Source organism: Octodon degus, unplaced genomic scaffold (assembly GCF_000260255.1).
Source record: "Octodon degus isolate 3935 unplaced genomic scaffold, OctDeg1.0 scaffold00008, whole genome shotgun sequence".
NCBI lineage: Eukaryota > Metazoa > Chordata > Mammalia > Rodentia > Octodontidae > Octodon > Octodon degus.
Genome location: NW_004524584.1, coordinates 5,256,437 through 5,266,903, shown reverse-complemented (window position 1 = coordinate 5,266,903; position 10,467 = coordinate 5,256,437). Strand labels below are relative to the sequence as shown.

The 10,467-nt window shown below is 35.6% G+C and overlaps 1 protein-coding gene across 2 annotated transcripts in view; it reads left to right on the top strand.

Annotated features, from left to right (window-relative positions):
- The first annotated feature begins 787 nt into the window (after positions 1-787).
- Positions 788-10,467, top strand: part of Ppp2r3a (protein phosphatase 2 regulatory subunit B''alpha) — a 113,233-nt gene continuing 103,553 nt past the window's right edge. For both annotated transcript variants that reach the window (XM_004624999.2, XM_023705043.1), the window contains exon 1: positions 788-3,188. In XM_004624999.2, the coding sequence (XP_004625056.1) occupies positions 1,209-3,188 (1,980 nt within the window). In that variant the 5' untranslated portion in view covers positions 788-1,208. The remainder of the gene's footprint in view (positions 3,189-10,467) is intronic.

Below are 10,467 nucleotides of genomic sequence, written 5' to 3'. Positions count from 1 at the left end.
ATAGAATGATTTGTTTTAATGGTGTTTGTAAATAGGATCTCAAGTCCGCATCTTGTACAGCAATTAACCACTAAGAAGAATGTATGCAGTGTGTTAATTATTGATACTGTCCTAGCGATTTGATTTGAAATTGTCTCTTTGCTCTTTGTTTATCAATAAAATTATGAAAAAATAATACATAAATAAGATAAGAAAAAAAGAATGGTAAGTAAATTCTACCTACTTGAGGTACAGACATCTATATGAGACAGACTCTGGAAGATATGATCAAGAACAGTAATACAGTTTTTCTCTAAATAGGAAAAGGGAAGATGTTGTGAGAATAATTTTCATATGTAGTGGAATTTTCAATATAATGAATAAGCACTGTGTTAGCAGTCTTTGAGAATCCTAGACTGATAGAACATGGAGATATACATTGTAAATTGAAAATTCAGATATAGGTGGATGGGAACAGATGTTATAGGGCTTGAAAGTGAAAATCTGATTATGAATTCTTGAGCTGTCAATGATGAGAAAGCTGTCTAAATCTACATTTGTTAGAATCATTAGGGGGCAAGAAGAGTTGGATAAGAAATTTGAACTGGAATGAAGATGTATCAAGGCAGAGTTAAAATAGTGTAAGTCCTAGGTAGCAAGAAGTGTAGAGTGACAAAAGAAAGGCACCTATTGAGTATCAGCAATTAGTAGTAAGAAATAGGGCTTAGTAATTAAATGCATATAGGATGCAAAGAAAGAAAACATCGATTTTCCTATATTAAGTATTTTCTTCTTTTATTATAGGTTTGTCATTTACAGAAAAATGGATCATTTAAGCCTTTGGAGGACTCAGTTATCACAATACATCTATGCTACCAACTGAAATTTATGACAGTAAACTTATGACAAATTTCTGCATTGTAGAACTATTGAAGAACTAAAAGGATATTGCTTCATAAAAATAATCCAATTGTATCATATTACTAAATTAAAAAGAACAATTATTAAATTATTAAGACTTGATAATACAAGCACACATGTGCAGCAGCTACTGTAAACTGATAGTTAATCAGACCTCAAATTTAAATGATTTTCCATTGTTGGAAGTCATATTTGTACCCACAAAACTGGGTACTTTCATTAAATATATTTTTAGCTGTCATTTAGGTTGACCTTTCTCAAGACAAGTTCTAGAAAGTTTCAAGTTCCACTACAGTAGATTTGATGATATGGCAGCAACTTACAGACTTGTGGTTAGTACTGTGAACCACTACAGCAGTGTGGTGATAGATCGACGTTTTGAGCAAGCTATACATTATTGCACTGGAACCTGCCATACCTTCACACATGGAGTTGACTGCATTGTGGTACATCACAGTGTTTGTGCAGACCTCTTGCACATTCCTGTGCCTCAGTTCAAAGATGCAGATCTGAATGCCGTGTTTCTACCCCATGAAAATGGACTTTCCTCAGCAGATGGTGACTATCCCCATCAGGTCCTCACAGGCATACCCAGAGTCAAGAGAACATCTACATTTCAGAATATTAATTTAAAGGACATTGCAGGAGAAGCAATCAGTTTGGCCAGTGGGAAAATAAAGGAATTTTCATTTGAAAAACTAAAAAACACTAACCATGTAGCTTACAAAAAGGGAAGGAAAGTTAAGTCTGACTCATTTAATAGGAGGTCAGTTGACTTGGACTTGCTCTGTGGCCATTATAACAATGATGAGACCTCTCCATCATTTGGTTTACTCAGGAGCTCTTCAGTTGAGGAAAAATCTTTGTCTCATAGAAACTCACTTGAGACAAACTTAACTTCAATGCTTCTTCAAAACTTCTCTGAAGAAGACCTGGTTACTCAGATTTTGGAAAAACATAAAATAGATAACTTCTCTTCTGGCACAGATATAAAAATGTGTTTAGATATCTTACTGAAATGCTCTGAGGATTTGAAAAAATGCACAGATATCATCAAACAATGCATAAAGAAAAAATCAGGAGGTAGCATCAGTGAAGGAAGTGGTAATGATACATTTTCTAGTTCTGAAACTGTCTATATGAATGTCATGACCAGGTTAGCCTCATATCTGAAAAAGTTACCATTTGAATTCATGCAGTCTGGAAACAGTGAATCCATGGATTTAACAGAGCTAGTCAGTAATATGCCTAGCTTACGGCTGACTCCCTTCTCACCAATATATGGCAGTGAACAGCCCCCTAAATATGAAGATGTTGTCCAGCTATCAGCTCCTGACTCTGGACAGTTTCAGACTATTGAATTCCAAGATGACAAGCATAACTCTAGGAAAATGAACCTTGTAAAAGCCAACCCAAACAACTCTACAAATTCCTTATATAGCTTGGAGTTGAATAATCCCAGAACTTTAAAAGCTATTCAGCTTCAATCACCATCATTAATCATAAATCCTATGGAGAATGTTTCTTCTGGAGACTTAATGGAAACTCTTTATATTGAAGAAGAGTCAGATGGAAAGAAGACATTATTTCATAAAGGACAAACAGAAAATGGACCAAGTCATGAGTTGTTAAAGGTAAATGAACATAAAGAATTTTCAGACCATTGTACTCATCATAAAAATTCTTCTGCCTCAATACAAAATGAAATTGGTAGGATATTTGAGAAACCAGTTGCCCATCTACCTGAAGAAGACCCTAAATCTAAAGTTCATAAAGTAGGAATAGGAGACCAGACAGATTTTATTAATTCCAACAGTCAGGAAGAGATAGATAAATTGTTAATGGATTTGGAATCATTTTCACAAAAGATGGAGACCTCTCTAAGAGAGCCACTTGCCAGTGGTAAAAACTCCAGTTCTCTAAATAGCCACAATAATTTGACTGATCAGCTCCCTGAGCCTAAATCTAAAGATTCTTCATCTGTGGAAAAAGTCTCACCTTCCTGTTTATCAAGAATCATTGAAACCAATGGACACAAAATGGAGGAAGAGGATAGAGCCCTTTTACTGCGAATTCTGGAGAGTATTGAAGACTTTGCACAAGAACTAGTTGACTGCAAATCAGGCAGAGGTAGCCTATCCCAGGAAAAAGAAATGATGCAAATTCTACAGGAAACTTTGACAACTTCCTCTAAGGCAAATTTATCAGTCTGTAAGGGTCCTGTTGGTGATAAACCCAAAGACACTACCTCAATGGTTTTGATTCAGCAGACCCCAGAAGTGATCAAGGTAAGACCCAATAATCTTGAGACCTGAGCAGTCTCTAAAGAACTGTTTAAATGTTTGCAAAATTTATAAACAAAATCTATTTTTGTTAGCCATTTTATGTTCTACATTAGGAGTGATCTCATTTAGTAAAAAAGGCTTTAGAGTCAAACAGACTACCCTCTCCATACCTTTTTAGCCTTCATTTGCTCACCCATATAGAGGAAGTAGTAAGGGTTTAGTGTATATTAGTGTTTATGAAGTACCAGTGCTGAAGAACAGTGTTCATATAAAGTAAGCATTTAATATTAGTCCTTATACTTCCCTGTCAACTGAGGGCCCACTCTTTACTGCATGCCTGTGTAGACTTCTCTAAAGTAAAGAATAGAATTCAAGAGGAGAGAGGGCATGATTTTTCCCCGAGTACTGGGAATTAAACCCAGGGCTTTGCACAAGCTAAGGAAGTACTCTAGCACTGAGCTATATTTCCATCCTTTTTTATTTTGAGGTAAGGTCTCATTAAGTTGCCCTGATTGGCTAGCTGGTATTCAGGAATGAACCACCTCCTTCAGCAAGGACATGATTTTAAGGAGCTTGAACTTCTTTGGTGAGACAAAAACTAACATTTTAGAAAAGTAGAATGTGAGCATGTATCTGAAAGTCTTGTTAATGCAATAGGTTTTCAAAAAAAGATAGTAATAGAGCATATGAAATGTAAATGAGAGTATCATTCTTGAATCCTAAAAGTATTTTCAGAAGGCTTGAATGTGTCCACCTAGTGGTAGCACTGCTTCTGAATACTTGCAGAAAGGTAGTTATCTGCCCATCTGAGTATACATATGTGTATGTTAGCACAAGATTATTCCTTGCTCGTTTCACAAATTAGGAGTTGTCAAGGGACTTTGCCACCTCATTCAGTGACCCAGGCTGATGGAGGCTCCATGTTCTTACTAGGCTCATGTTCTTTCCAGATGCCTCATTGACCCATCTGGAGTATGTGGCTTTCTCAGTTCACTGAAAACAGGATGAAAGGGATTTTACACTTTGTCCTACACCTGAAATACTTAACTACTACTCATAGTCCAGTGCTTCCATCTTAAAAGCTGGGAGGCATACAAAGGCATTTGGACTGTTCAGTAAACATGATCTCTGTCACATGAATGTTCATATATGTCATCCTATATGAATTCACAAACGAAGCAAGTTATAAAATAATGATTTGAATTTTAAGATAAGTAAATCTGTACAAAAGTATGAAGAAATATGTGGAAGCAAAAAATACAGTCTTTAGAATAGTGGCTAACCCTGGGGACAGGGAATACAACCAAGGAAGGGGAGTTCCTTGAGAGACTGAGCGGTGATAAGTAGTGTTCTCTTTCATCATTTGGGTGGTAGAACCATCAGTATTTTTTCATGTTATTTATGCTTTTTTGTACATTTGTAAATATTATGGAGTAATTTTATTTTAAAAATAATCTATTAATAACATGTGGCCATGTTAAAACTCAAATGATATATTGTTTTAGTATCAATAAAAATTTCATTTAAGGGCTGGCTCAGTAGAATAAGTGCTTGCCTGACAAGCACAAGGGCCTGAATTTAATCCCTGGTTCCGCAAAAAAAAAAAATTTAATTTGATGTTGGATGTGGTGGCCCATGCTTGTAATCCCAGCACTTGAGAGGATTTGGGAGGCTGAGACAGAAAGATCACCTCAAATTCAAGACCACCTGAACTGCATAGTGAAACCCTGTCCAAAAAAAGAAACTCATTTTTGAGCAGGGAATAGGTGGGTTGTGATCATATGAATAGTTTCACCAGGTATATATTTTGTGGCTGCTATTCTGTGCACATTTTTAGTTCCTAGTGACTATTACACTTTAAAACAATGCATCTTCAAGGTTTTAATATGATTTAAGCATAAAAATCTTCATATGTTCACTGAGTAGTTCTGTAAAATATTTTTGTAAATATCAGATGTTGATTTACAAATGTTAATATCTCTAGTTAACTTGGGTTATCACTGGGAGAGAAACTGGGAATTAATTTCAAAAGTAAAAGATCCTTTCATAGTCACAGAAAATACTAGTGTGCTTAAAATCTTATAAAGAAAGCAAAAACCTGCATAGCAATATCCAAATGGTAATATCTCAAGAGCTACCAGTTATTATGAGCTAAAGCACGCTAAGCAGTTAGCATGTAAATCTGTTAACTCACCATTTACCCCAACAGTCTATTAAAAGAAAATTATGATCTTCTCTGATGACCTATACATTTCACAACCATAATAGCCAGAAACACTGTGATATAGCATTTTATTTTTGTTTTGTTTCCAACCCTCTTCCTCAATTGTCTCCTGTGCAGAAAAGGATACAGATTCCTGCTGATCCCTCCAATCTCAGAAGCACTTTCAAGCCCCTAGTGATAGCCCTAAGTAGAGCTGCTAATAATCCCACACAGCACTTTACATGAGCTTCCCCGTTTTTTTTTTTTTTTCAAGGATGGACTGAAATGAAAATCTGATTAAAATACTATTTCTAAAAAAAAATGCTGTTTCCAACACCTCTTATTAAGTTTTAGCATCAAAGAACAGAATAAAACTTGGTGAGGTTTCTGGTTGATAAAAGTTGAAAGATTTAAAACTTTTTTTATTTTTTATTTTTTTCATTTTATGTATTTGGTGCAGTGTCTCACTATGCAACTTGGACTCAGTGATCCTCCTGTTTCCAGCCTCCCTAGCACTGGGATTACGGGCATGCGCTACTATACCAGTGCGGCATGCAGAACCAAGGAGTGAACCCTGGTCCCTGCACTTGCCAAAGCAAGTGCTTAGTCCGCTGAGCTATCTTGCCAGCCCTTAAAAACTATTTTAGAGGTAATATGTATCATTCATGATGATACTTAATGCAAGAAGAAAAACCATTTTTCCTTGATTTAGTTCCTGCCCCTTTTTCTTTCAGTTTTCTCTTCTTGTGAAACTTTTTTTTTTGTATTTTAGGAAAGGGTCTCCAGGGTGTTCAGGGTCTCACTACTAGGTCAGACTTGTAGTGATCCATCTGTTTACCACCTCCCAAGATCTGGGATTACAGGCATGCACCACCATGCCCAGTCTCAATTGCTGCCTCAGCATACTCTGGGGGCAGGGCCGGCACAGCATCATGAAACATTTTAAGCCAGGAGTTGGCAAACTTTCTTTATGAAAGGTGAGATAGTAAATATTTTAGGCATTCTGGTGTCACAAAGTCAACATCAGGTAGTGATCTTTGTCTTAAAAAAAAAAGAAAGAAACCATCAAGTGGGATGTGGTGGCACCCACCTATAATCCTGTATACTCTGGAAGCTAAAGACAAGAGGTTTGTAAGTTCAAGACCATGTTGAGAAAATTTAGCAAGATCTGTGTCAAAATTTTTTTAAAAATTAAAAAGAGTTCAGGATAAAGTTAAGTTACAGAACACCCTCGGTTTAAACCTTAGTAGTGGGCAAAGAGGGAGGGATAAAAGGTGATGTGTGAAACAGGCAGTGTGGGCCAGATTTAGCCCATGGACTGTATAGTTCATCAACTGTGTTAAGCAAAGAGAAAAAGTACGAATGATAGAAAAAGTACCCTTCTCATCCACCATTTAGCTTTGTCAAAGTTTAGTATCTTGACATATTTCAGATATTTGCTTTAGTGTTTTATTATCATATTCATAGTTTTTGAAAAATCATCTCAAATACAGTTAAAATCCATGGCATTGTCTTCTTTTTTCAGAAGTAATTACTACTCTGGAGTTGGTATTTTTCTACCACTGCAAGTTTTTATATGTTGTTTTGCATGACTATTCTTAAACAGAAAATGAACAGAGAGTAATAGGAAATAAAATAAAGGTAGGTTAAAAGTTAATGATTAAATTGTAAATTGTCTTTTTTTCTTTTTGAATAGTTGAAAATTTATCAATTATTCAAAATATTTTGAGTAATGTAGCATACAGGCAGTACTTTCTCATGACATTGATTGAAAAAAAGATTGAACTGATAGATTTATATGTCATATCATGTTTGTTGTCCAGATATAAATGAAATTCAAAACTCTTGTGAAAGAGAGCCAAATGTAAAATATTAGAAAGATACTTAGAAATTGATAAAGAGAATATTGGTTTAGCTCTGGGGCCTACTGCCAACAGTACCACAGACACCCTGCTCATTAAATCTGTGGTGATATTGTGCTCAACCTGAAAAGTGAAATAGTTACAATAGAGAGCTTGAAGCCTAAAATATTTACTATTTGGCCACTTATGGAAAGTTTGCTAACTCCTGGTTTAGGTAGTATTTCATGGTAGATCAGCAAAACCTATTATTGATAAGGTTCAGTGTCCTGTTTTTGTTAAATGCATTGGAAATCTTGGAAACATTAAATATCAGTAACAAAAACTACTAGTGGTTTATATATTCAGTGTACCAAGTATAGTAGTATGAATGTACATAATAGTATCAGCAATGCTGGAGACTACAGAAGGAGGATCATTTTGAAAAAAATAAAACCAGAGTATAGTAAATCCTTCATGAATGATTCTATGGCAGTTTTATTCCCCTCTCCTCCTTAGACACAATTTATGTGTGATTTTTCTATCTAAGCAGGCTTTTTTTTTTTAGGTCTTCTGTCTTAAATTCTCTTCTTTTTTACAGTTTTTGCATGAAAACTATCTCACTGTTCTCTGTCACACTGACTAGTGAATCTTCAGAATACTTTTTTCACAAAGCTTCAGTGTGACAGGGAGCAACTCTGTAAGTCTTGGAATAAAGTGTGCAGATAGTCTAGCAAACAAATTAAACAAAAGAGAACAGCTCATAAGGAATCAAATAAGTGGTGTGGCTGAAGCCCCAAAGTTTCATAATCACAGCTAAATGAGTTACCAAGGACATGTTTTGACATAGAGGATAACATAGTATTTTAAAAAGTAATAAAAAACTGATTTGATAATTTAGATAATAAATGACACTTTAATTTTGTTTTATTAAGACAGGCTGATGGTATTATTATTTTTGGTCTAAGGGCCAGCATTAGATCAAAGCACCTGTTAGGCAGAGCACAGCGGCCAGGGTTCAATCCCCAGTGTGCTGTGCCATTCCCACCCCCGGGGCAGGCTGAGACAGCAATTGTGATGCGCACCTGTAATCCCAGCGCTTGGGATGCTGGAAACAAGAGAATCACTAGGAGTCTTATCTGCATAGTGAGACTCTGTAGACCATGGCCTAAATACATTTTTTTAAAAACAGTCAATTGTATTTTTGGTCTTTTTTAGCCTTGTGAAACAATATGTTAATAGTTGTTCACATGTGAATAGTTATTCACATGAGCCCTGAATATCCCTTTAAAATAAGTTATTTTTACTTAATTTTAGTAAAAACAAAGATTAGCAGTTTCAGCTTTTACAATTGAGACTATGAAAGGTGGTGGGGAGATTCTTCAATGAAGGAAGAATATTTAAGCTGAATACAGAGAAAGACTACTTTTTTCAAAACTGTATTTAAGTCTAACGTAAACCCTTCAACTGAGGAGAAAACATGCCTAGCTTAGTAAGAAATAAATTAAAATCTTAAGGGTTTTGGGGGTTTTTTTTGGTGCAACTAGGGATTGAATTTAGGCCCCTGTGCTTGCCAGGGACGCACTTATTCCACTGAGCTATCTCCCCAACCCCAAGATTTTTAAGTGGCTTTAATAATTTTAAGACTAAAGACTATTGTCAACACATTGCCAGACAGACTTCACCTATTTGAGTAATATGGTATCAGTCATTTATACTTAACACATTATTTATTTTAGCTCATTACTCTATTCCAAAACCTAACTCGTTGCTGGCACTTAATAGGTGCTCAAAAGATGATTGCAGGTAATGAAGAACACTTACAAACACTTTTATAGGAACTTCATGTTTGTATATTTCTGTATTAAGTTTTTCCTAATAAAAACTTTTGTTAAGTAATTTTTGTTAAATAATTTTTATAAGATACCCAAAAAGATTCCACTATTATACCAGACTTGAAACCCTTACTCTGGACTTTTATTAATATGACCATCTTCAGTAATTGGATAAAATTACCTATGTAAACTGATCACTTTACAAGCTTAACAATACCATACTGTACCTTGTAATCTCCCTACTTCATAAAAATCAAAGTAAGATACAGACTTCTCAGAGTCCTAACATTTCCTCTGAGATTATAAGCAAGCAGTACCTAATCTAAATTATGTTGAGGGGCATTTTGTCATCACCTCTCATAACCTACTTTTGGAGATCACAATTAAGTGTTTAGCCCAGAAAGCAGTGTGGCATCTAAGAGGCATAGCTCTGTCAGCTGTTATATTTACAATATATTAATTATTATCACAAAAAGATCCTTGGCTATCAGTTCTAGCCTTCTATTTTGACATATATGAATTCACACAGTACTCAAAATTCCTAAGAAATCTTCTTTCTCATCTCCCTCTCTCCCTTTGTCTTCCTCTTTCTTGACTCTTCTTTCTCCCTTGCCTCCCTCCCCATGCATTTTACCTTTCAATAAAATGGAAACTCCCATTATCTTCTAACATTAGTTGTCTGTCATATTTATAGACCAAAAATTAATTATTATACTTTAGGATAAGCAATTTTTTTTAAGTGGAGAGTCTACAGAGTGTTCAGGGTCTCACTACTAGATGGGACTGGTAGTGATTCTCCTGTTTACAGCCTCCCAAGTGCTGGGATTACAGGCATATGCCACCACGCCCAGTCTCCATCGCTATCCCAGCTCACCCTGGGGGCAGGGCTAGCTTGGCAGGCCCAGGGATTGAACCCCTGGCCCCTGCACCTGCTTGCAGGTGTTTTAATCCACTGAGCTATTTGGCCAGTCCTTAGGATAAGCAATTTTTAACTGAAGTAATTCCTCAAAGGAAAAGGAACAAAGAAAAACAAATTAAGAAGGATGGTAAACTCCAGAAACTAGAAATTCTCCTGAGTTTTTTTTTCTTTTTTCTTTTTATCATTTTAATGAGAAAGAAATAGCAATGAGACAGTTTCAAAACAGGTTAGTAGAACAGTTGCAATAATTAATACATTATATATTGTTGTCTTCATAGTAGTTATTCAGAGTACAAGATGCAGACATGATAGCTTGTCTAAATAATATTAGAACAAATCTTTCTTCTTACTGAACTAAGAGAGGGGGCCAGGGAGATAGCTCAGTAGAATAAGTGCCTGCCTGGCAAGTACAAGGTCCTGAGTTCAATCCCCCATACCGCAAAAAAGAAAAAAGAATATTTCATTGAACTAAGAGAAAGTAGCTGTA